The 26,616-nt window shown below is 47.7% G+C and overlaps 1 protein-coding gene across 32 annotated transcripts in view; it reads right to left on the reverse strand.

Annotated features, from left to right (window-relative positions):
• Positions 1 to 9,172: 9,172 nt before the first annotated feature.
• SP110 (SP110 nuclear body protein) overlaps positions 9,173 to 26,616 on the reverse strand; it is a 50,599-nt gene continuing 33,155 nt past the window's right edge. For 6 of the 32 annotated variants that reach the window (XM_081585552.1, XM_081585532.1, XM_081585533.1 and 3 more), the window contains 6 exons: positions 26,457 to 26,501; positions 20,243 to 20,358; positions 19,467 to 19,575; positions 19,116 to 19,187; positions 18,191 to 18,331; positions 16,578 to 16,915 (listed from right to left, as the gene is read on the reverse strand). In XM_081585552.1, coding sequence (XP_081441678.1) covers positions 16,802 to 16,915; positions 18,191 to 18,331; positions 19,116 to 19,187; positions 19,467 to 19,575; positions 20,243 to 20,358; positions 26,457 to 26,501 — 597 coding nt within the window. In that variant the 3' untranslated portion in view covers positions 16,578 to 16,801. Of the gene's footprint in view, positions 9,825 to 12,237; positions 13,348 to 16,577; positions 16,916 to 18,190; positions 18,332 to 19,115; positions 19,188 to 19,466; positions 19,576 to 20,238; positions 20,359 to 26,456; positions 26,502 to 26,616 lie in introns of those variants that run through there. The other 26 variants (XM_081585558.1, XM_081585542.1, XM_081585543.1 and 23 more) reach the window with 13 other exon arrangements.

Consider the following 26,616-nt stretch of genomic DNA (forward strand, 5'->3'; position numbering starts at 1 on the left):
TTAAAACTCAACATTCAGAAAACAAAGATCATAGCATCTGGTCCCATCACTTCATGGCAAATAGATGGGAAAACAATGGAAACAGCGACAGAGTTTATTTTTTGTGCTCCAAAATCACTGCAGATGGTGACTGCAGCCATGAAATTAAAAGATGCTTACTCCTTGGAAGAAAAGCTATGATCAACCTAGAAGGCATATTAAAAAGCAGAGACATTACTTTACTAACAAAGGTCAGTCTAGTCAAAGTTGTGGTTTTTCCAGTAGTCATGTATGGATGTGAGAGTTGGACTATGAAGAAAGCTGAGCACCGAAGAACTGATGCTTTTGAACAGTGGTGTTGGAGAAGTCTCTTGAGAGTCCCTTGGACTGCAAGGAGATCCAACCAGTCCATCCTAAAGGAAGTCATTCCTGAATATTCATTGGAAGGACTGATGCTGAACTGAAACTCCAATCCTTTGGCCACCTGATGCGAAGAATCATCTCATTTGAAAAGACCCTGATGCTGGGAAAGATTGAAGGTGGGAGGAGAAGGGGACAACAGAGGATGAGATGATGGGATGGCATCACCAACAAGATGGACATGAGTTTGAGTAGGCTCTGGGAGTTGGTCATGGACAGGGAAGCTTGGCGTGCTGAAGTCCATGGGGTCACAAAAAGTCGGACATGACTGAGCCACTGAACTGAACTGATATGATATGAATTTGATATGAATGAGACCACAGCACTAGGTCATAAAAATGATACCTTTACCTGGCGCACTCTCTCTTTCTCTCTCAGATAGCTCACTCTGGTGAAGACCAGCCACCAAGTCACGAGGACACATAGGCAGCCCTTTGAGAGGTCCACACATGGCCAAGTTCACGTGGACAGGAACCAATGCACCAGCACCAACCTGCTGGCCATGTGAGTGGATCCTCCAGCCTTATGAAGAAGGCTCCAGTGAGATCCGTAGCCCCATCCTCCATGTGAGGATCTGGACAAGAAGATCCAGAACAATCTGAGCCATGACTTATGTCTCATAACTATCATAGCTGATTTTATGGGCAGTCCTATCACATTTTTGGCACTTGTAAAAATTTTTTTCTCTGGGAATCTTAGGAGTGGGGGCACATGGAACCCCATTTCTCTCCTCTACACACACTCGTTCCCTGTGGCAGTGGAATTCTTGGCTTGGTGGGCTCTAAACTTGAAGGAAGCTATGAAAAGATCCCCTGGCTCCTCCATCTTGCTCCTTTAGGGTAGGGTAGGCACTTCCTTTAGAACATTTAAAAAGAAGGCCTGTTGGAGAGGGACAGCAATCTTTGGGCTGATGGGATACAGGTCAGAAACTCAAGGTGGGATTGGTCAGAGTGGGTCAATTCTAGACAGATGCTATGCAAGGGTAGAGGATGTGAGGGTGAGGCCCAGACAGGATTGGGGTCTGATTGGTAGACAGAAAGGTAATCAGCTAAAACGGTGGAAACTCGGACTTCTCCGGTGGCTCAGTGGTCAAAACTCTGCCTGCCAATGCAGGGGCCATGGGTTCAATCCCTGGTCTGGGAAGATTCCACATGCCGCAGAGCAACTAAGCCCTGTGTGCCTCAACTATTGAATCAGTGTTCTAGAGCCTGGGAGCCACAACAGCTTCACGGCCTGAAGCCTGTGTCCCCTAGAGCCCGTGTTCAGCAACACAAGACGTCACTGAAATGAGAAACTCGAGCACTGCAAATAGAGAGTAGCTCCCACTCACTGCAACTAGAGAAAAGCCCACACAGCAATGAAGACCCAGCACAGCCAAAACAGAAACCAAAAACTTTTGGAAACTCAGGCAGATCACAACATGTGCCACTTAAAACAGGAAGTTGCCCCTTTGTAGGCCATGCCCCTACTTGGCTCTCTCAGTGGTGCTGGTAACAGAAGAGACCCGTTAAAGAGCCTGACTCCTAATGTGACAATACCCAGCTGGGCTCACAGACCAGCCTGGTCTTTGGAATAAGTCAAAGGGCAGAGACAGGTCAATAGATGAGGTGCAGAGTCTTGAATTCTTCTTCTTCTTTTTTTTAAAATTATTTAGTTATTTTTGATTGCACTGATCTCCATTGCAATGGGCAGTCTTATCATGGTGGCTTCTCTTGTTGCAGAGCACGAGGACTCAGTAGTTGTGGCGCATGGGCTTAGTTGCCCTGCAGCATGTGGCATCCTCCCAGACCAGGGATTGAACCCATGTCCCTGGCATTGGCAGGTGGATTCTCAGCCACCAGGACCACCGGGGAAGTTCCAAGAGTTGTGAATTCTTTATCTATTTCTTTCCTGAGTAAAAATGAGAGCTGCCGCAGCTAAGCTTACTGCATCTAAAGCCTCTTGTTCCTTCCTCAAAATCCTTGGGCGAAACAGTTTGAGACAACTGTCTCCAAGTCAAGGTCAGAAATGGAGGTGACCACAGGGGTACTTGAGATGACCCCTGAGATTTCAGCTGGGGACATGAGGAACAGGCAAATATTTCAGTGATGTTTTGCTTGTCTTCTTTCTGGCTGTGCTGCATGGTATTCAAGGTCTTAGTTCTCCTACTGGGCATTGAACCTGTGTCCCCTGCAGTGGACGTGCAGAGTTCTAACCACTGGACTGTGGGACCTTGGAGAAGCTATTCAGGGACCTTTGGGAAGCTGTGGGGGGCATTCTGGCTCCCTAGCAGCCGGGTTCTTCATTGCCCCACCCCGTCACCCACTGCATTATCTGGAGGCTGTGGGTGGTGGACAGCTAGGACTGGGTGGGACCCAGTTCTTCACCCCTGCGGGATGTTCTTGCCCTGACTTGACTAGACCGTCCTGTTCATCAGGGCAGGGCGATAGGGGTGGACCCAGCCCTGGAGCCGGATCAAGTGAGGTAGGTGCCCGTGGTTCCAGCAACGGGCTCTGCTTGCCAAGGTGAGGATGGAGGTTCTCGCCTTGACCAAACCTTACTCAGGCTCCTCTAAGCCTTCTTTGACCTTGGACTTCAGTATCCCTCCTTGTTGGGCCTGCATTGCCCAGTTTCAGCAAGAATCCTGCTAAGTCAGCTTAGAGAGAATCCCTCATCCTTGTTACCTGATCACCCTTGATGTGTGATCACCCTCAACAGCTGGCCAAATTCTTCACCTGCTGCTACTGCTGCGGCTAAGTCGCGTCAGTCGTGTCCGACTCTGTGCGACCCCATAGATGGCAGCCCACCAGGCTCCTCTGTCCATGGGATTTTCCAGGCAAGAATACTGGAGTGGGTTGCCATTTCCTTCTCCAGGGGATCTTTCTGACCCAGGGATCGCACCCTCAGCTTGGTTCCTGTGTCTCCTGCTTGGCAGGTGGGTTCTTTACCACTGAGCCATCAGGAAAGCCCCCTATTGCAATAGTTTCTGAATAAATTCTGTTTTTCCTTCAATAATGACTGCCAGCCTCTGTTTTGTTTTTCTGAGTGGGAACACTTCTCCGCCAGAGCTCAGGTGAGCAGCACGGACAGGTAAAGTAGCACAGGCTCCCACAGCCCCCAGAGCCCAGCTGGACCCCAAGGTGGGAGAGGGCGAGGGTGAGATGTGTCAGGGAGGGAACTGGGCCCAGACAAGACGGGCATGGGCAGAAGGGGGTGTCGGGGCAGTTAACCAACCCCGAAGCCTGGCTTACCACATGCGGGCCTGGGAGTGAGACCCCCCTCCTAACGAATGGTGTGGAACCATGCGAAGCAGGAGGCTTGCTCAGAGACTCTATGGACCCCCCCAGGCCAGCTGGCCCAGACTAACTGGGCATTCAGTCAACAAATATTTATGAAGCACCGAAGAGCTCGAGAGGGATATTCTGGCAAACAAAATAGAGAATTTTGTCCCCGAGGAACTTAATAGTGGTGAGAGACAGACACTGCAAACAATACACAGACCACATGAAGTGTTAGAATATGCTCAGCGAGGTTCTGGGGAAAGCAAGCCAGCAGGCAAGGCAAGAGAGTGGGAGAAAGATGAGGATTGCCGGGGTGGCCTCCCCCAAAGGTGACATTTGAGTCAAAACCTCGAGGACAGGAGAATGAACCCTGAGCATTTCTAGGGGGAGGAACCTTCCAGACACAGGGACGGGCTAGCGGAAAGGCCTTGAGCAGGGCCTACCTGATGCTCCAGGCACAGTGAGGAGGCCGGAGGAAAACCCACCAAGGGGAGCAGATGAGAGGAAGGCCCCCCACCCTGTCGAAGACCCTGGGATTTCACCCTGGGGGGGGCGGGGAGTAGGGAAGAGCGGATGGGTTGAACCAGCCCAATCTGGCTGTTGAGCTGAGAACAGGCTTTGGGGTGGAGGTTGGGCAGGGTAGAAGTGGGGAGACCAGGGAGGCCGCTGCAGACCCAGGCAGAGGTGGGGTCCGGTGGGGTGGGGACTGTGGGCAGCTCTCAGAGGCAGAGCCAGCAGATTGGGGGCCAGCTCTTTGGGGCTGCTGCTCTCGGCCATCTTCTGGATGCTGGTCTGGAATGTCCATGGAGCTGGACCTCGAACAGATCAGGAATTTCCACCCTGGGGATTTGGGGGAAGAATGGGGTCGGAAGGAGGCAGGGATGACGCCAGGCAGTGAATGCCTCTCAGAAAAACATCCTCTCTTTGAAAGAATAAAGGTTTTCCACAATATAAACTACATCCAGGAAAACAAAGCGCAAGAGGCAGCCAACCTCAAGAATTCCACTCTTGCAGCTTCCCTCAGTCCCCAGTCCCCTGGACCGGGGCTGGGGGTCCCTGTTCTCTTTGGGGGTCCCCCTATCTGACTTCAGTGGGGGTCATATGGCCTGGCTACCGTGATAGAAGCTGGTCACTTGTGCTCTGCCTGGGCGGAAGTCTGGAGCATGACGGCACGACAGCCCCACAGGCCACTGATGCAGGGTGGTGGGGTCACCCTGGACACACAGGTCAAGGGCAAGGAACTGTGGCTGTCTCCCAATGGCAATGACTCGGCTTTATTGAGATGCCAGTGTGTGCCAGGTACTTTGCATATGTGGTTGGATTGAAAGACACTTCTTTCCTCCTGAGAAAATCGGGATGATTAATTTTGGGCTGGGCAGCCTCTATCATGTGTCATCGAAGGAAAACTTGACATACCCCATGCTGAAGGCCGTGTTATTTCAGCCGAATAAAGCTCAAGCCAGGCTTAGCAGTTCTCAAGAAACGATCCCCTGGAGGAGGAAATGGCAATTCACGCCAGTATCCTTGCCTGGGAAATCTCATGCACAGAGGAACTGGGTGGGCTACAGTCCATGGGATTGCAGTCAGATTCAACTGAGTGACTAAACGTGCATACATGCAGAGAAGAAAGTTGAGTAGACATACTCTGCCAGCTGGTAGAACTAGGAATCTTACCTGGGGATCAAAAGCGGGGGTCAAAAGGAAATGAACTCTTCTGGGTAAAAGGTGTGCCTTGATTATAGGTTGTAGGTGTTTTAGGAAACTGAAACCTATGGTAGAGCCATCCCCCCAATACGTCATCTCCCCCTCACTTTTCCTGGAACACTGTTCCTTCTCCCCTACCCCACTTCACCCTCTGAAAAAGCCCAAACAGTGGGAACTTGATCCTTTGAAGCACGAAGAGGTGGTTATACCAGGGGCAACCCCAGCCCCCCGCATTCATCTCCTGTCTCCACTCCTCACTGGTCCCTAGACAGCAGTGTTTTCAGCATCTCCCTGGGGCCCCTGTTCCTCGTCTCTGGGCCCCTCCTGTCTTTTCTTCTTGCTTCCCTGTGCAGACACTGCAGCGAAGCATCTCTATCCCAGACCTGTCAATGGTGTGAATTTTGTGTTTTTCACAACTGCCTGTAGCCCCACTACAACGAGGGTACCTGGCAGCCACTTCAGGGTAATTTCACATTCAAGGATGACACCACCATCCAAAGAAAACTTCCTAACGAATGTAAACATTTCAACTCTCTGGTGACTGACCCACAGCAAAATATATTAAAGACCCGTCTCTCTGAAGTCCTGTTGACAGCTGCTCAGGAATGACCTTTCTTCCCCATCTCTCACGTGTTTCTGCCCCTCCCCTTCTGCAGTCTGGCCCACTGGGCTGCATTTTCCCCAGCCCTCCCTTCCTCCTTACTCTCAGCTGCTTTCTCTTCCTGGTTCAGTTTTTTTCTTCTGCAAATGGCTTCATTCCTATCACTGTTTCTGAAAATCATTTGTACTTACATTAAAGTCAAGTTCGGTCACCCAGTTCAGTGTCCCACTCTTTGCGACCCCATGGACTGCAGCACGCCAGGCTTCCCTGTCCTTCACCATCTCCCGAAATTTGCTCAAATTTATGTCCATTGGGTCAGTGATGCAATCTAACTATCTCATCCTCTACCACCCTCTTCTCCTTTAGCCTTCAATCTTTCCCAGCATCATATTAAAGTTAAAATAACCACAAAATCAACCAAAGCACACACAGAGGGCTGATACAACTCTGGATATTAAGTTGCAGGCTCCTCGGCTACTGCCTGCATCACCGATACGTCCATCAGGTTTGTTCCTTTGTCGAAAGATAAAGACCAGTCTTACTTAGGGCGATGGATGCCAAACATAACTGGGGCAAAAAAGGATACCTTAGAAAATATGTGGTGTTAGAAACACCACTTCCTGGGCCTCGATCATAGAAATTATCCTCCAGGGCCAGGGACCTCGCAATCTGCATCTTCACAAGCTCCCTGGTGATTCTGAAGCGATGGTCCATGGACCCTTTCCATGGGAAATAGTCAGACCTGCAGCCATCTCAAGGGGACCCTCTTTAAACAGCGTCTGGCCAAATTCACTTTACTGAGACTGAAGACTCCTTTACTGCTGCAGTTTCTTCAGCAGATCCCCGCCCTTCAGCCTCCTGGAGAGCAGATCTCCTGAGGCGTTCTTGAAAATGGAAGAGTCTAGAATCCAGGCCTGAGGATGCGGGCAGCCATCTCCGGAATGGGCCTGGAATGGGCCTATCACCAGACTCCAACTCGTTCGAATGAGAAAACAAGACCCGCGTGGCCCTCTCTCTGCCCATGTTGCTCATCACGGCTCTGCTCTTACATTGTGCTAGCTGCGAGGTTGGAAGCTTGTGGTAAAGAACAGAAGGGACCTGCTACCGCAGTAAGGAAATTCTCACTTTCATGTCAGAGGCACAAGCATGTGCCTAACCATGACTGTCCAGCTGGTTATTCCTTATTTTTTAAAACCACATATGATTCTGTTTATACGAACTATCCAGAGTCGGCTGTCAGCTATAAAGACGGAAGGAAGATTGAGTGGTGGCCAGGAGCTGGGGTCGCAGAGGGAAATGGGAAGTGACTTAGGGGTCAAGGGTTCTTTTTCTTAATTGGAAGATAATTGCATTACTATGTTGTGTTAGTTTCTGCTGTACAACAACTGAACCACCTATAAGTAGACGTATATCCCCTCCCTCTGGGACTTCCCTCCCACCCCACCCCCATCCTACCCCTCCAGGTCATCACAGAGCCCTGAGCTGAGTGCCCTGTGCTATACAGCAGCTTCCCACTAGCCCTCTGTTTTACACACAGTAGTGTATATATGGGCTTCCCTGGTGGCTCCGTGGTAAAGAATCCTACTAGCCAATGCAGGGGACTTGGGTTCTATTCCTGGGTCGGGAAGATAACCTGGAGAAGGAAATGGCAACCCACTCCTGTTCTCTCGCCTGGGAAATCCCATCGACAAGAGGAGCCTGGTGGGCTCCAGTCCATGGGGTCACCAAGAGTCGGACACGACTGAGCACCGCAGCACTAGCACTAGTGTATATATGTCAGTGCTGCTCTCTGTCCCGCCCTTGCCTCCCCCTCCTGTATCCGCAAGTCTGTTCTCTACATCTGCATCTGTAATTAATTCACCTAATCTGTGGACGTCCTTGGTTGGCTCTCCTGTCCCTGGATGCTCCACTACAGAGCCTTTGAGAGCTCCTTTGACCCTTAAAAACCCTCACTACTTCTCTTAGTTCCTAGTTCCTACCGTGTTCTTCCCTTGTAGCTCAGTCGGTAAAAAATCCACCTGCAGTGCAGGAGACCCGGGTTTGATTTCTGGGTCAGGAAGATCCCCTGGAGAAGGAAATGGCAACCCACTCTGGTATTCTTGCCTGGAAAATCCCATGGACAGAGGGGCCTGGCAGGTTACAGTCCATGGGGTGGCAAGAGTCAGACACGACTTAGAGACTAAACCACCACCAACACCACGTTCCTACCTAGCACCTCTGGAAGGGGTTCACACTGCCCTCTGGTGGTGGGGCAGCACTATCCCATCGCCTGCAGAAGTCCAGAGTGCCTGCTGGGTTCTGAGTCTATTCTGAGAGAGTAGGAGAACCTCTTCTACATGTTCTGCGTTGCCCGGATTCTCCAGAGAGCGCAGAACCAGGGCTACAGGAGCCCAGGGAAAACTGCTTTGAGGAACTGGAAACTGAGATGGTGTTGATATCAGGCATGGCTGCCCAAATAAACAGGGTCATGGTCAGGACGCAGAAATAGCCAGGTCTGCCCTTAGCCTCCGGCTGGGAAAATTTAGGTTGCATCAGCACTTGTAGGTGTCGAGCTTCCCTGTGTTGAGACCAGTCCTCTGTTTTACTTCTGAGGGGTTGTGCCTGTCACGCTGGGATATTCCTACCCCCAGGATGTGAGGATGTGCTGGAACACCTCTGGCTTTTCCTGCAGGTAAGCACTAATGTGGCGCTTCCCAGGTGGCTCAGTGGTAAAGAATCCACTGCAATACTGGAGACTCAGGGTTGATCCCTGGGTCAGGAAGATCCCCTGGAGAAGGGAATGGCTACCCACAGAAAATTCCATGGACAGAGGAGCCTGGTGGGCTACAGTCCATGGGGTCACAAAAGTCAGACACAACTTAGCATCAAAACAACAACAAAGTACTAACATGTGCCTGTGAAACTGAAGCTCCTTTCACTGGCCACCAGAACCCACCTGCTTGTGGGCAGAGAGACTAGGCTCCCATGCTCCCCAGGGCACTTTCATGGGCCCATGAATCAGTTCAGAACCTAGTCACAGGGTCAGCTGATCCATCCCCTCCTTCTGCATCTTGACCACCAGGCACAGTCACAGTCTTGGATCTGAATGTTGCAACTGCGGTGCCTGGATGCTCTGCCTGGGGCTGTGGAGCCTGGAGAAACATTGTTGTGCCTGAAACTAGAAACCTTGCTGTTGCCCTTGTGAAGGAAGGATGTTTCTGCCTCCATCCATCCCCTACAGCGTTTATTCTGTCAAACTGTCACCCCACATTAAATAGACACTGCCTAGGGTGGCCTGACAGATGAGTTCTGGTGTCAGCTGAGACTCTGGACATGCACCTGCCCCGTTTTGCTGCTCCTCGGGTCCTGTGTCCATGTCTGGGTTACTGTCCTCATTGCTGAGTTCCTGCTTGAGGCCTCATGCTGTCTTTTGGAAAATTGGCCTCCATGTGACATCTGGATGATGGAGAAGAGAATTCCTGCAGGGTCTGCTCAACCTCTCTGTACATAATCAGGTGCCAGTGGCTGTTCATGGGGAGAAGTACCTCCAGTGCCAACCGTATCCTAGCTCTGGCTTTATCCAGTTGGCATGCCTGTTGGCACTCGGCCTGAGGAGTCCAGGCTGGCAGGGCTTCACTGAATGGTACTCCCTTTTCTAGATGGCTCTTGAGATGCAGTGGCCCCTTGAGACCAGTGGAGAAGTGTGTAAGACCACAGCTTCTTGGAGTTCATGACCTCAACTGTCACTCCATAGTGCTGAAGTGATAGTATGTGTGATTTCCTTTTTTTCCAGGGACAGTGATAGAAGGGAGAGCTGAGATTCCTGTAGCTCTCGTGTTCAATTGCAGGCAGAGAAATTCCAGGGGGTGAAGTGGGAGCATCTTTAGGAGGAAAGAGACACAGTCAGGGTCCTCACGGCTTGGGGGAGTGAAGAAGAGGGGCCACGGCACCCAGCAGAACTGATCAAGTGAGTCGGAAGCAGACCCCACAGCCACATGTGGGATGCGAGCTTGCTTGGCTGGGTCTGGCTCAGCAGAAGCTTGGAAAGCATCTAAGAAAGGCACTCAGCCCAGTCTGCTCTCCCAAGAGCAAGTCTTCTTGACCAGGAAACCATGCCTGCCCAGCTCCTAAGAATGACTTTTCTAAGATTGAATTTCTGGAATCAGCTGGAGGGGACACTATATTTTTATATATAATTCCTCCTCTTTAAAGTTTTCTTTATTCAATTTTTGAAGCTATAGCTCTGCCCAGCTTCAGAGGATCATTTAAGAGTCATTTATTACCTCCTGCAGCCATGGAATTAAAAGATGCTTGCTCTTTGGAAGAAAAGCTATGACAAACCTAGATAGTGTATTAAAATACAGAGACCTCACTTTGCTGACAGAGGTTCATATAGTCAAAACTATGGTTTTTCCAGTAGTCACGTACAGATGTGAAAGGTGGACCATAAAGAATGCTGAGCACCGAAGAATTGATGCTTTCCAATTGTGGTTCTGGAGAAGACTCTCGAGAGTCCCTTGGACAGCAAGGAGATCAAACCAGTCAATCCTAAAGGAAATCAACCCTGAATATTCATTAGAAGAGCTGATGCTGAAGCTCCAATACTTTGGCCACCTGATGCAAAGACTCACTGGAAAAGACCCTGAAGCTGGGAAAGATTGAGGACAAGAGGAGAAAGGGGTGACAGAGGATGAGACTGTTGGATGGCATCATTGACTCAGTGGACATGAGTTTAAGCAAATTCCAGGAGATAGTGAAGGTTTCCCTGGTGGCTTAGACAGTAAAGCGTCTGCGTACAATGCAGGAGACCCAGGTTCGATCCCTGGGTTGGGAAGATCGCCTGGAGAAGGAAATTGCAACCCACTCCAGTACCCTTGCCTGTAAAATTCCATGGACTGAGGAGCCTGGGAGGCTACAGTTCATGGGGTCCCAAAGAGTCAGACATGACTGAGTGACTTCACCTTTTCACTCAGTGAAGGACAGGGAAGCCTGGTGTGCTGCAGACCATGGGGTCAGAAAGAGTCAGACATGACTGAGGGACTGAACAACAGCAACAACAACGGTGTTGCTCCTCCTGTGTGACAACTTGGGAGCAGGCAGTCCTGAGGTGACCGGGATTCTCAGCAGCTCTGACCAGTAGGGAATGGGACCATGTTGGACCAGGAAGAGAGAGATAGCCTGGGTGCAGGATTAGAAGAGGTCTCCAGGGAGACACAAGTCACACTGTCTGCAGGGATGTCACTGACACTGATTTCATTAAGAGTTTTTATTTATTTGTCTATGCACAACAAATCGAACCTGTGGTCCCTGGAGTAGAAGCACAGTCTTAACCCCTGGACCACCACAGAAGCCCCACACTAAGAGTTTTTATTGTTTAAGGAGATGGGGGCCAGAACTTGGTGGGCCTGGGCAGGGAGAGAACAAAAGGAGGATGGATCTGAGTCTCCAGCTCAGAAGGACTGGAGGAATATATGGCCCACTGAGCTAAGCAGAATAAATCAAACCCCACTCTTTCAAGTAGGAAAGAGAACAGCAACAAAAGGAAGTTAAAGGGATAGATGGTCCCAGGGATAGGCATCTTGGTTGTCATGGCAACTGAACTGCTAGTAGCTGAAACTTTCAACCTGAAAGAAATGACTCTTGAGTGGTTTTCTTTTTTTCCCCAATAATAGAGCAATCCAGAGCCATGATAGAACAGAGTGAGAGAGACCTGATTCAGCTTATCAGTGCCAGAATGAAAGAGAATGTCACAAATGGATTCAAGGTAATTTAGAGCACAGCAATCCTGCCTACTGGGAAACTGGGGGAAGAAAGATCTTTTACCATAATGCATGGAGACTGTGCTGGAAAGAGAAACCTTTGGTGCTCCCCGCAGGAGTTGGAAATCCAAAGCCATCATTATCTCTAGAATCCATCATGCTCTCCAGGAAGGGCACCAGAAGTCCTTATGGCCATATTTGTCATCTTCCTTTCCAACTATAAAAGGAGCTCTGTTTCATTACATGCTTTTCTTTAGGTGCCCCAACTGCTTATACCCTTTTCTGGATGAAAGGTGAAGTCAATCCATTTCACAGTTCACACTATTGTGGAAACAGGGGGATATCAGAATCTAAGGGATCTCTATGCATTTCCTGTTTATTAGTCTGTGACATTAGGTACCTAAATGGGAAGCTGCAAGATCCTGTTGAAGAGTTTTCAACTTGCTATGGGAGCAGGGATGGGGGCTCTGATGATGGTGTTAACTTGATTTTTATTTGTCAGCTTGTGCTGCCTAACAAAATCACACAGACTGAGTAGCTGAAACTGTAGACATTTATTTCTCACAGTTCTGGAGAATTTGGGTGGAGCAGATCAGAGCAATCTAGTAATTTGCACTGACTTCCTATTTTTGTCTTGAGGGAAGAAAACCACTGTGGTAAGAAAACTTTTTATCCTTTGAGGCTTTGTTAATAGATAGCAATTAGCAAAATGAAAGTGCTAAAAGATCATTAGGTTTAAAACATTGACCACAGAATTGCAATAAAGTTAGTACATTTAAGTCTCATACTAAGCGCCTAAGAATAAGAATGTTTTCATGAAATTCTTTTTTAATGATAAATAGGGAGGACAAAGCAAGGATAAAAGATGTTCTTGACAGTAAGCCCAGAACAAATGGATCAGAAAGATGTAATGGAGCTGAAAATAGAACCACTGAAAAGGCTCAGTGTACCAGGCAAGACCAATGATAAGAATATCACACTGAATCCCATCCTGTCAAAAATAGCTAAACATATAATTACAGAGATAAAGGAATTTCATATGTGTTCACACACTAGAAATATAATTCGGACTGAAATCAGACAGTAGAGTTGCAGAACAAAATGCTCAAAGACAGTGGAACAAAGTCTAAATCAATTTTGAAGGTGAGAAATTGTGATAAAATATATATTGTAGCGCAGTATGTTGTCAGTTAACGAAAACAACAGAAGACATTCTGAGATATGCGAAGACTCAGAAAACATAACAGTCATGTGCCCTTCTTTTAAAGTTACTTAAAGATATACTTCAGTCAACAGAAAGATGTATCAAAAAAAGAAGTATGAAGATGCCATGGCAAGATAAGACCAGTGGAGAAACTTAAATAGTAAGAACAGAAAACACTACTATTATTCTCAAAAATCACTGCAGATGGTGACTACAGCCATGAAATTAAAACACACTTGCTCCTTGGAAGAAAAAATATGACAAACCTAGACAGTGTATTAAAATACAGAGACATCATTTTGCTGACAAAGGTTCATAGAGTCAAAGCTATGGTTTTTCCAGTAGTCATGTACGGATGTGAGAGCTGGACCATAAAGAAGCCTGAGCGCTGAAGAATTGAAGCTTTCAACTTGTGGTACTGGAGAAGACTCTTAAAAGTCCCTTGGAGAGAAAAGGGATAAAATCAGTTAATCCTAAAGGAAATCAACCCTGAATATTCATTGAAAGGAGTGATGCTGAAACTGAAGCTCCAATACTTTGGCCACCTGATGGGAAGAGCTGACTCACTGGAAAAGACCCTGATGCGGGGAAAGATTGAAGGCGAGAGGAGAAGAAGAGGACGACAGAGGATGAGATGGTTGGATGGCATCACCGACTCAATGGACATGAGTTTGAGCAAACTCTGGGAGACGGTGAAGGACAGGGAAGCCTGGTGTGCTGCAGTCCACGGGGTCGCAAAGAGTTGGGCACGACTCAGTGACGGAACAACAACAGGGTAACTCTAAACCTGACTGTGGCAGTACACAAAAACTTGCAGATCTATCTTATTTATAAATACAAATGCAAAATCCTAAAAAACACCTTATGCAATGGTATATTAAATACACAACAGAAACAAAAATTCCACACAAATTTAGAATTCAACGTAGTTTTTTTTCATAGTGTTATGAGTGTAGATATTCTGAAAATATTGTTGTAGTTTAGATTTGAGAAAATGAATAACTGTACTGTGAGAGAAGACAGGCACAAATATTGCCTGTAGGAAGAAATGGGAGAAGTCTGTGGTATTGGATGGGGATTAGAGGGATATAATATTTATAAATCATGGGATTATCAAGGATTGTTCTCTGTCCCGCCAACATGCACCTGATTGGATTTCTGAATTGCTATGGACCAGTGACTGCTACATACTATCCATTTTCCCCTGTTTGAATGCAAGTGTCTACAGCCTGTATCATCATTATATTTGGAAAGTGGGGGAGACAAACTTGTCCTTCAGTTCACAGGTCTTTGGTTCCACAGAAGGTGTACCTACAGGGCTGCATCCAATGAACCACACCTAAGGAACTTATCTGATTTGAACCTGATTTAGATGATGAGGTCCTGGACTTTGTTCCAATCCTGCAATGAGTGAGACTTATTGGGATGGGGGGTAAGTGTCCTTTGCGTGTGGGAAGGCTGTTAATTGCTGTGGTCAGAGGGTAGACTATGGTAGGGTGTTTCTGAAGACAGTGGCAACATTTCTTGCCAAATAACATTCTCTTTGAAACATAGCTTTGCCATTCATCCTGTGAAGAGGTACAGCGCATTTCCCCTCCTTTTGAATTTGGCCTGGTGATTTGCTTGGACAGAGTACAAGCATGAAAGGGCTTTATCAATACCATGTGGAGCAAAGATAAGGCGTCCACATGGAGCTCTTCCTAAATTTCTGGCCCACAGACTAGTAAACAATAAGGCGACTGCTCCTTGAAGCCACTAAACTTTGGGGTCATTTGTTACACAGCAATAGGTAGCTAATACGCTATCCAAGAATCCTGGGGTCATTTCAAAACAACTCAGGAGCCAACGTGAAGAGACTCTCACTCACTGATAAGTGATTTGAGCAGCAATAAAGATATTAACTGCAATGGTTTGGAGCACATTAAATATTTAAATCCGTTAGCTCAAGATACTTGATAGGAAAAAAAAAAACCTCCATGTCTATGTTTAGAGGCTATTAGGGAAACAACTCATTAACTTGAACATTTTAAATAACGAATCCAGAATTTATCCTTCATTTCCTATACAAACTGTACTTCAAGCTAACCAAATATTATTGAAGGGAGTCCTTTGCAGAAGAATTCTAACTAATAAATACAGAAGGAATAGAGTGCTCGTGTGCTCAGTCATGTCCAGCTCTTTGCAACCCTTTGGGGTATAGCCTGCCACTGTCCATTGGATTTTTCAGCAAGAATACTGGAGTGGGTTGCCATTTCCTCCTCCAGGGGATCTTCCTGACCCAGGGATTGAACCCAAATAAGAGTGACCATGATCATACGAAGCTGCTCAGTCATGTCCAACTCTTTGCAACCCCATGGACTGTAAGCTACCAGGCTCCTCTGTCCATGGGATTTTACAGGCAAGAGTACTGCAGTGGGTTGCCATTTCCTTCTCCAGAGGATCTTCCCAACCCAGGAATCAAACCCAGCTCTCCTGCATTGCAGGCAGATGCTTTATCATCTGAGGCATCAGAATCTAAATATCATCATTTTGCAAACCCTAATGAAATGGGTTTAGGCAATAAGCATCAGTGACTGCTAAAATCATTAGGGGAAAGGGTGATATGTAACAGGTGGGTCAGGCTAATAACACCTGAAACTTCTGTAAAATCTTAACATTACAAATTAATACACAGATCCCCCTAGGAAGTCTCTATACTAAACAGTCAACTTGAAACAAACCTCCCCCAAACCTGAATCTAAGTAAGCCTCTAGATCTAACCTCTAGGTCTAAAAAAAAAGGCCAGAGAAGAAAAACACATGCCATTAAGAGCATGAGGGCTTTCCTGGTAGCTCAAATGGTAAATAATCTGCCTACAATGCAGGAGACCCAGGTTCGATCCCTGGGACAGGAAGATCCCCTGGAGAAGGGAAAGGGTATCCACTCCAGTATTCTTGCCTGGAGAATTCCATGGACAGAGGAGCCTGGTGGTCTATAGTCCATGGAATTGCAAAGAGTCGGATACCACTGAGTGACTAACACTTTCACTTTCACAGGAGGATGTAGAAAAATCCAGAAAATGGGAATTCTGGTCTAGTGGTTAGGACTGTGCTCTCACTGCAGAGGGCACAGTTTCAATATCTGGTTAGGGAACTAAGATCCCATAAGCAAGGCAGCACAGCCAAAAATAAAAACAAAGAACTAAGGCTCCAATACTTTGGCCACCTGATGTGAAGAACTGACTCATTGGAAAAGACCCTGAAGCTAGGAAAGATTGAAGGCAAGAGGAGAAGGGGATGGCAGAGGATGAAATGGTTGGATAGCATCACTGACTTGATGGACATGAGTTTGAGCAAGCACTGGGAGTTGGTGATGGACAGGGAAGCCTGGCATGCTGCAGTCCATGAGGTCTCAAAGAGTCAGACATGACTGAGCAACTGAACTGAAGTTCCCACAAGCTGCATGGTATGGCCAAAAGAAGGAAAAAGGAAATTCCAGAACATGAAAAATTTTGTAGGGCAAAGACCCCAGGTTATCCAATAAGTAGACAGCAAGGAAGAAAGGAAGTGGGGAATTTACAGATGAAAAGAATCTTAAGAGACAGATTAGCTAAATTCAGTGTGTGAAAGTAGTTAGGGTCCCAATTTAAACAAATCAATTGGAAAAGGATTTATGAGAAAATGAAGAGAATGTGAACGATGGTGAGGTATTTAATGGTATCAAGAAGCTATTCAATTTTTGGGGGGGGAGTGAAATACAAAAAGAATAAAAGGAGGTGGAGGATGTGATGATTCTATGTAGAGTCTGGATTTGAGTGAAGAGGGCAGCCAATAACATCCCAGAGTCGTTGGCACTCTAAGGGTACTATTATCTGGATCCTGAAGCTGGGATGCTTTTTAGTCCATCCAGAACAGGATCAAAGACGAGCCTGGAAGCTGTTCTCACTGGCTTCATGAAAAATAAGCACTTCTTTGAGGTCCTTTTCAAATTCTGCCTCTAAATCCAGTCCTACCTGACCAAAGTCGGAAGCCTGAAAGAGAAAAAAAGCAAGCACACAGGGGCCTAAGGACAGAGAATTAGGATCATAGATCGCTCATGCTTTCTTAGGAGACCTGCTCTCCCTGCCCGAATGCTGCACTCCCCCAGGTGGTGAGCAGAACAGGTGGGAGAGGCTGCCACTCAGATGTTCAAATGCATGAGGCTCTGCCTGGTTGTTAACCTGGACCTGACAGGTGATCTGGACCAAAGAGCTGATTTTGACCCCTGCAAAGCCTGACCTTGGGGCAAACCAGAGAAAGCTTTTCTTGAAAGCACACTCTCTGAGGGAAAGATGACCCCTTCCATTCTACAAGGCTAAGGCTGTGCCAGGCATTGAGGGGCTCCCTGAGTTGATTCTTTCCCCCTCCAGCTCCACAGGTGGATACCAGTTTACAGCCTGTGGCTCATGAACATGCCGACTGGTGGCAAGCAGGGAGGGAAGGAGGCTGGATGGAATTGAGAATTCGCTTTATATATGTCCCAAGAAATATCTGGACAAGTGAGAGTGAAAATCAGAGTAAATACAATAAACTAAAGTTAAGAATGCCTTGGATTACAAGACAGTTCAACTAGTTGACTGAATGAAAGATGGAGCCAACACCAGCTGAGAGCAAATCTGGGTGTTTGAGTCTACTGGGAAACTCAGGAGTAAAAAAATCCGAGCATGAGCATCCTGAAAGTTTAACTCATTTCATCTTAATTAATTAATTTCTGTATTTCTGAGGCATGAAGGACCACATAAGCATAAACTGCCTCTCCACCCCCCACCCCATTTGAATAAGGAAGCAGGATGAAATTGACCATTCTCAGTGGGTGTGGCCTGTCTTTCTGGAACTGAGGATGAAATTTTTTTCAGGTACCATTTACAAGGACCTGCTTGCTGTTCTTTTTGACATCCTCCTCTCCACCTCTGGGGCTTTCCTGGTGGCTCAGTCATAAAGAATCCACCTGCAATGTGGGAGACCTGGGTTCGATCCCTGGGTTGGGAAGATCCCCTGGAGAAGGGCATGGCTACTGATGGCAGTATCCTGGCCTGGAGAATTCCACGGACTGTATAGGCCATGAGGTCGCAAAGAGTCAGACACGACTGAGCGACTTTCAGTTTTTTTTTCCAACTCTAAGATTGGGAGGCAGTTTCCTTCTATAATCCTTCCTATTTGAGCTCTCCCTAGGACAAGACTAGGCACGATTCTTGCAAAGCTCTGCTGTCCCAGAAATGAGGGGGAAGTAGAAAGGATGTGAAAGGGAGGCAGGAAATTCCCTTTACCTTGTAAAATGCTTTATGGTTATGAAATATCAGGCGCATGTCCCGTAAAAACCAAGCCATTGTGTACACTTTCTCGGTCAGCCTTTCTTTAACCAGGTTCAACCACATGGCTTCCCTAAAGGGCTCACCATAATCTCGAATCTAGGGGCAAAGACATCAAAGAGGTAATGTGAGCACAGGCATTGTCATGGGAATGGATCCAACACCAGCCTTTATTTGCAGGGTAATACACAAGTGGCTTAGAGGGTAAAGAATCAGCCTGCCAATGCAGGAGATGCAGGCAGATGCGAATTCGATCCCTGGGTTGGGAAGATAACCCTGGAGGAGGGCAGGGCAACCCAGTCCAGTATTCTTACTTGGAGAATCCCATAGACAGAGGAGCCTGGTGGGCTACAGTGCATAGGGTCTCAAAGAGTCGGTCATGACTGAAGCAACTGAGCACACACGCATGCACTGATAATGATGTCTCATGTCTATGTGCCAGGCGTTGCTGTAAGCACCGCCGATACATTAATATATGATCTCCACAACAGCCGTAAGAGACTGTTGCTATAACTTTCCCAGTTTTATGGATGAGAAACCGGGGAATGGAGAGGTTAAGTAACCTATCCAAGATTTCACAACTAAAAACTGGTTGAGCTACATTGAACCCATAGTTCAAGTCTCCTGAGTTTGTACCCTCAACCCTATGCTCTCTGTAAGCAAGACATTCCCACTGAAGAAAAAGAGAAACTAAGATACTGTGTCCCAGAGCTGGTATGCAATGGGGCAGACTTTGAAGCAGGCAGCCCTACTCCACAGCCTGCAGCTAAACCTTCTACCCTCTACAAACAGAGATGCCTGCAGGACGCACACTCCACATTTCTAAAATGAGTTTAACAGCAGAGAGATGCCCAGAGGATGAGAAATGTCGAACAGAACTTACGTTATGTGGGGTCTCCGCAAAGAAAGAGCTTTGTGGATGACAGTAGGCTTTCAAGAGGAGAAACTCACATCTCTGTAAAATATGAAGAGGGATTTAAAGGCAAATGCAGTTTGGAGAAAGTGAGGCCAGAAACCCCACACAGGAGCAGCCAGATACAACCAGCCTTCCGACTGTATCTGCCAAGGTGCCACGGTGGGGAGGTGGATGTTGAATTCTGTCTGTCTTCCATGTTTGGGTGCTGAAGCTCCATCCTCAAAAGTGAGACACTGAAGGCTTTCTCTGGGTGCCCTTCCCTGGACCCTCTGCATGTTTGAGGGGAAGGGGGAAGGCTGGGGTCCCCATCCCACTCACCAGCTGCTCCTCCGGCTGCATGGACCTCGCCCGAACCTCAGACTCCCATAGACTCTGCTGGTTTCCTGAAGACTCCTTCATCCTGCAGAAGGTGCAACTCCACCGGCTCCTGTGGGGCCGGGCATAAATGAGCGAGGTGGAAACAGCCACCGTTTTCCTTTTCCTGATGGATGCAGCCAGGGAAAGAAGGGGCCACCTCCCAGAGTCTCCAAGACCCCCAAGGCGGAGGGGGTTGGGGGTCGGGGGATGGGGGGAGGGAGTGGAGTGCTAGAAGGGGTCCCATCGAGAGCGACAAAGCAGTCCGAGTGCGGAGGGCGGTGTCAGGGTGAGAGGTGGGTTTTCCTTTCCTCTTCTGCCCTCCCGGGAGCACAAGAAGCACTGCGCACCCGGCTGGAGTATCAGAAACTGGGTCTTAACCCCCTGGGTGACTGAGGCTCCATCAGCCTGTTGATACTGTGGGGGAAATCGGAGAAGCAGGCCACGTTTCCTGCCTTTTCTGAGAAATCACAGAGCACAAATGGTGTTTTTCCGCCCTTTGGACAGGAGTCTGGGTTACGAAACTGGGAAAGGACAACTCCCAGGGGCAGGGACAGTGTGGGGGTCAGCGTGACTCAGCTGCAGACTCAGAGGAAACGCAGGCTGTGGGCCGATGGGGCTATGCGAGGTCACCCGGACGGAGCCCAGGATGCCCAGGATGCTCCCCGGCGGCGGCTCTTCCAACTGGAGATGAGCAATCAGAGGCAGAGCCCGCCCGGGCAGGGCTGCATCTCACTAACCTCTCAGCCTCCGCGGGTGGGATGTGACAGTCCTCGTGAAAAGCTCGCGGGCAAGTGTCACAGCGGAGCAGCGAATCCCTTTTACAGCACACCTCACATTCCTTGGAGTTTTCCTGCTAGAAGGGGATTGGTACCTGAGACAGTTTGCCCCCCATTCCCGAGCCTGGGCCAGAGATGCTTTCAGCTGCTGCGCACAGGCCCAGGTAAGCTCGTGGGCAACTCCGAGAACAGTCCCTGAGGTTATGCTGACACACGGAGTCAGTTCAGTTCAGTCACTCAGTCGTGTCCGACTCTTTGCGACCCCATGAACTGCAGCACGCCAGGCCTTCCTGTCCATCACCAACTCCCGGAGTCCACCCAAACCCATGTCCATTGAGTTGGTGATGCCATCCAACCATCTCATCCTCTGTCGGCCCCTTCTCCTCCTGCCCTCAATCTTTCCCAGCATCAGGGTCTTTTCAAATGAGTCAGCTCTTCACATCAGGTGGCCAAAGTATTGGAATTTCAGCTTCAACATCAGTCCTTCCAATGAACACCCAGGACTGATCTTCTTTAGGAGGGACATACACAAAGGCACAGAGCTGTTGTGTCAATGGGTTGTTTGGTTGGGGGTGGGGGCTGAGGATCCATAGGGGTCTTTCTCATGGCCTTAAAATGTAACCTAGTAAATTCTACAAGTGACTTATGGGAGAGGCATGATCCTTACAGTTGGATAAAGATTCACGTGGTGCTGGGAAAGACGGAAGGCAAAAGGAGAAAGGGGAGGAGAAGGGGTGCCGAAGTGCCCCACTGTGGTCCTTTCCCCCCAAGGCGGATGGTGGGTGGTCAGGTAGACCACCAAGAACTGGAGCAAAGGCTCAAAGCAACTGAGAATCAGTTACAACCAAGGAGAGGACCCTGCTACCACCCGCCACTGTCCGTAACACAAATATGAGGACCCTGAAGAGATGGTTAGATAGCATTATGGACTCAATGGACTTGGATTTGAGCAAACTCTGGGAAGACAGAGGATCCTTGCATAGTGCGGTCCCTGGGGTTGCAAAGAGTTGGCCACGACTCAGTGGACACGACTTAGCAACTTAGCAACAACAACAAAGATTCACAGGTGGGAGTCCTGATTCTCCTCCCAGCCGCACAAGACAGACAGGGTGGGGCTCCACACAAGTTAATTGCTCAGTCCTGTCGGACTCTTTGTGACACCACTGACTCTAGCCCGCCAGGCTCCTCTGTCTGTGGGATTCTCCAGACAAGAATACTAAAGTGGATAGCCATTCTCTTCTCCAGGGGATCTTCCCAACCCAAGGATCGAGCCTGGGTCTCCTGCCCTGCAGGTGGATTCTTTACCATCTAAGCCACCAAGGAAGCCCTCCACATGCACAAGGGAACCTTTTCTCTGCACCAAGGGTAGGAGTCTGGAAGAGGGGTCCTTCTTCCTGTGCCCCACTGTGGTACTCTCCCCCCAAGACAGATGGTGGGTGGTCAGGAAATAGACCACCAGGAGCTGGAGCAAAGGCTCCAAGCAACTGAGAATCAGTTACAACCAAGGAAAGGACTCTGCCACCACCTGCCACTGTCCCTAATACAAATATGAGGACCCTGACCAAGGGCATCAGCAACGGGAACATAATGTCCATTTGCAAAACTAGCCACTCAGCCAAAGGGCAACGTCTTCCTGAACTGGGATGGTGTTCATCTCTCTTAGCTGGGGAGGCTTCCTGAGCTCCCTCTCCACTTCCTAAGCCCCAAGGCCTCCTAAGGAGTGCTCCATAACTCTGAAGGTCAAAGAATCTTTCTGGTCTTCCCCTCCTGAACTTGCCAATCTGCCTCTCTCTGTCTTTAGGGTTGACACCCGACAGCCATTCTTGCCTTGATGACACCTGGCCTGCGTTGGTCCAGAGTATAGATACCAGTGCAGACCTACCTTCTCCTCCTGATGAAGAACCTGGTTGGGTCCAGAGCCCTGATGCCCCTGCCCCCTACCTCTGTGTTCTGGAGTGAAAGTTTCCAGCACATATGATATGACAGGGAAATGACAGAGGAAGGACACACATACCCACGGTCACACTCTAATAAAGAATCTGACTCTGGTTTTTATATTTGATGACTGGTGGTTTCTCTAACCCACCCCTCCCTCTTCCCCTCTTGGCACAGCTGGGCAAGGTGCAAAGAAAACTCATGGGCTCCCTCCCTCGGCCACAGTGAGAAGTTCAAGTCGGACAGACCTTGCCCCAGCATGGGAACCCTCACCTTGGCCACACAAAGTGAAGTGAAGTGAAAGTCACTCAGTCGTGTCCGACTCTTTGCAACCCTGTGGACTATACAGTCCATGGAATTCTCCAAGCCAGAATACTGGAGTGGGTAGCCTTTCCCTTATCCAGGGGGTCTTCCAGACCCAGGAATTGAACCGAGATTTCCTGCACTGCAGGCAGATTCTTTACCAACTGAGCTATCAGGGAAGCCCTTGGCCACATCTTTAACCATAATAAACCTTGGGCTATACCCTTTCTTGGGGTGGCGCTAGTGGTAAAGAACCCTCCTGCCACTGCAGGAGACATAAGAGACTCAGGTTCGATCCCTGGGTTGGAAAGATCCCCTGGAGAAGGAAATGGCAACCCACTCCAGTATTCTTGCCTAGGAAATCCCATGGACAGAGGAACCTGGCAGGCTACAGTCCATGTGGTCTCACAGAGCTGGACATGACTGAAGTGACGTAGCACACACACCCTTTCTTCAGCCACTTTCAGACCAGCTTGGGTGCCTGCCTTGCCTCTCCCCAGAAAGTCTCTGTATATGAGCAATAAATCTTTTATTCTCTCTTGGCACATGTTGCATAATTGGTTTCAATTTTTGAACCCAGTTTTTAGTGCAGGGCTGAGCTCACTTACCTGCAGGCAACCACAAGTCAGTTGGGTTTGCAAGCAGGAGACTGGGTAACCACCCCAACCTAGGGGTCTTGCTTTGGACTGCTAACTGGCTCAGGTCCCCACTGACTTATGCTTGAAGTTATGTTGTTCTCTTCTGGGCAATGAGGTTGCCATCACCCACCAGGAGGCACCATCCATTCTTTCCAAGTTTAAGAACAGGCCAGATTGGACATTTAAATGGAGAAAAAGTAGAGATAATCACTCTTGCTCTAAACAGATCTTGTATGGGCTTTCCTGGTGGCTCAGTGGTAAAGAATCCACCTGCCAATGCAGGAGACTCGAGTTTTATCCCTGGGTGGAGAAGGTCCCCTGGAGAAGGAAATGGCAACCCACTCTAGTATTCTTGCCTGGGAAATCCCATGGACAGAGGAGCCTGGCAGGCTACAGTCCATGGAGTCGCAAAAGAGTTGGACATAGCTTAGGGACTAAATAACAACACAACATGATAAATTTCTATTCTTGAAGGCCCTGCTTTAATTTCTACTGAGTTCTACTAACTATTTTAACAGAGTGGAAGGTCCATGGGCTCCATTATATGAAACTGATTGTTTCAAAGATTTAATTTTATTTTACTTCATTATTTGCTAGCTCAAAGCATCCATGCCCACTACAGGATAGTTTTGAGCAGTGGGTGTTATGGGGCATTTAGGCAAGGCAGCAGTTTTGATGGTTAAGGTGAGGTATACTTGTTTGTCCTCTGTTTTATGTTTGGCAAATCCCCTGAAAGGATAGTAGGTACCTTGTTTAAATTTAATGGGATGTAATTACTCACAAAGGACCCCCATGACATAGCCAATATTAATGCTGTTACTGATGCCATCCACTTAGCAACTGGCAAATGCTTTACATTCACAGATTTGGCTCATATGTTCTGTTCAGTGCCTATCTCAACAGCATCTCAACTGGAGTTGGCCTTCACCTTTGCAGGCATATAACACACCTTTACCTGGCTACCCTGGGGTAACTTGACAGCTTTGCCATCACACACAATCTCTGCAGACAAGATCATAGCTGCAGCTGACTTCCCCCAGGAGCACAGGAATGACACCACATAGATGCGGTCCTTCTCATTTGACATATTCAGAATATACAACTACAGAAAGGAACTCAGGAGAAGGGAAGGGCCATCACCCCACATGTAGAAAAAGGCCCTGCATGCTCAGTAAATTCCTGGGCATCGTTTGGTCAGATGAGGGCTGCTCTATCCCTGACACTGTCAAGAAACAATGACTGACTCTCTTAAAACTAATCCTACAAAAACTGCCCAACATTTTGAAGCCTTTTGAGTTCTGAAAGTAACACCGTTTTCGTGTACAGATTTTACTTATACTCATTTAAACTGTTGGTTGCAAATCAGCCCACTTGAATGGGGTTGTTGTTGCTGTTCAGTCACCCAGTCATGTCTTTGCAACCCCATGGACCGCAGCATGCCAGGTTCCTCTGTCCTCCACTATCTCTGGAAATCGGCTCAAACTCGCGTCCATTGAGTCAGTGATGCTATCTAACCATATGCTATCTAATCTGAACGGGGACTCCTCAACAAAAAGTTCTAGGATTTGTTCAAAAAGTTAAAGAATAAAAAAGCAAAAAGCAGAAGCTGTCAGTTTCACCCTATACGCCATTTGTATAGCAACTGTAGGCTGCATACTGGGGTCTTCCAGTGGTGGAGATTCTCACAGGCCTGGAGCCCCTGATTCTCTGCACCAGCTGCCCAGGTTGCCTTGGGGTCCTGGGAGCAGCGCCCTGCAGGCCAGCCACAAAGCAAATGTTTGCAGCATTGGGTTGGCCAAAAAGTCCATTTGGGGTTTCCCATACAATGTTATGGAAAAATCCAAATGAACTTTTTGGCCAACCCAATATCAGCATCAGATCTCTTGCTGGTACACAGAAACAGAGTAAGGTGCCAGCAAAGACTTGGTAAACTGCAGAGCGACAGTGGCATTTTGGGGGAAGGGCCTGCATTGGTCCATTTGTGATCAGAACTAAACTTGGTTTTCTTTACCTCACTGTGACTCCTGATGGGGTGGGGATGGGGGGGGACTGAAAGGTCAAGTGTGCCCCTGGCTGTCATTTGCTGGCATGTAGCATTATGAGTAAGAAGGAATTATAATATTGGGGCCATTAATTAATGATCTGGATTTTAAAAACCTTTATTTCTTTCTGGTTACAAGAGTAATAAATGGTCATTATAAAAATTTCACCTGTACATAAATATATAACATGGAAGGCAAATGTCCCTTGCCATCCCATCCCAGAATAACTGACTCTTCCAGATATTTTTTCAGTCATAGCCCTAACCATTCACATAAACAAAACTGTGCTCTTTCTGTACATGTTATTACCAGTTGAAGCTTTCTGAAGCTTTAAGCTTTCCTGACCTTAACACCCCTAGGTGATTATAGGATGAATATATACTTGCAAAACATGCATTTTTAAAAACCACCATTCTGTTGATTGTCAGTTTATTTTAGAGTACTGATGGACATCTATATTCTTCCTTTTCTTTTTTTTTTTTTTGCTATCACAAGGAACCTCCCTAAACATATCAAGGTATTTCAAATCAGCATGGAAAAGATGATTTATATAATAAACAGCTTTGGGGGACCACTGCCTTATCAACTTTGAGTGAATCCAGCCAAGGGTCAGGCTAACCTCCTGGGCAAGATGGAAGAGGCATCACTGCATCTACTGGAGGTCCATATCTAATGGGAAGCCCACGAATGGGACTCGAGACTGGAAGACCTATCTATGTACGTAAAGGCACCTGAGGAAGAGTAGTGGGTACAGCCAAAGAATGAATGCCATCGGGAGGCTCTGCAGAGACAAAGCTCAGTTCAAACACATTATTCCATTCTGCTGCTACCAATAAGGAGCACGTCAAAGTTAGGAATACTTGGAGTTCAATCAAGGATGATCTTCTTACTCTTACTTCTTACTATTTATCTATTCTTGTCTATTTCAATACCGTATTTACTTTTCAAACTAGAGTGCTCTGTTTCTGACACATTTGGTTGCTGATCATCCAAATATACAAATCTTTTTTGTAGAACACATGCTATTGTCCTAATCATTTTAAAGAGTTATCTGCTTCCCTATCTTAAGTTAACTACGAACATAAAGGTGGCATGTACAAGCATCAGTGTGCTAAAGCAGTCATCAGGAAACCGCAGTGCTGAAATGAGAAGGTGACTCGGGCCTGGGAAGGTCGAGGATGCCCAGGCCAGCCTTGGCACATGAAAAGTCTGCAACATGGTGGCTGAGAATGTGGTAGGAATTCACCTGCTATTTACCTCTCTCTTGAGATGGTTTCTTGAAGGACAGAGCAAAATTCCTTTCTGCAAGAGAGGATGGGTCAGTGAATGGAACTGTTTTGAAGGCTTTTCTTTTGTAAATATCCAAGTCCCTACTTGTGAATGAATATTTGTACATGGACAGCCTACGGGGTCTCCA

This window comes from Giraffa tippelskirchi, chromosome 3 (genome assembly GCF_054371585.1).
Source record: "Giraffa tippelskirchi isolate mGirTip1 chromosome 3, T2T-mGirTip1v1.2.pri, whole genome shotgun sequence".
NCBI classification, from domain to species: domain Eukaryota; kingdom Metazoa; phylum Chordata; class Mammalia; order Artiodactyla; family Giraffidae; genus Giraffa; species Giraffa tippelskirchi.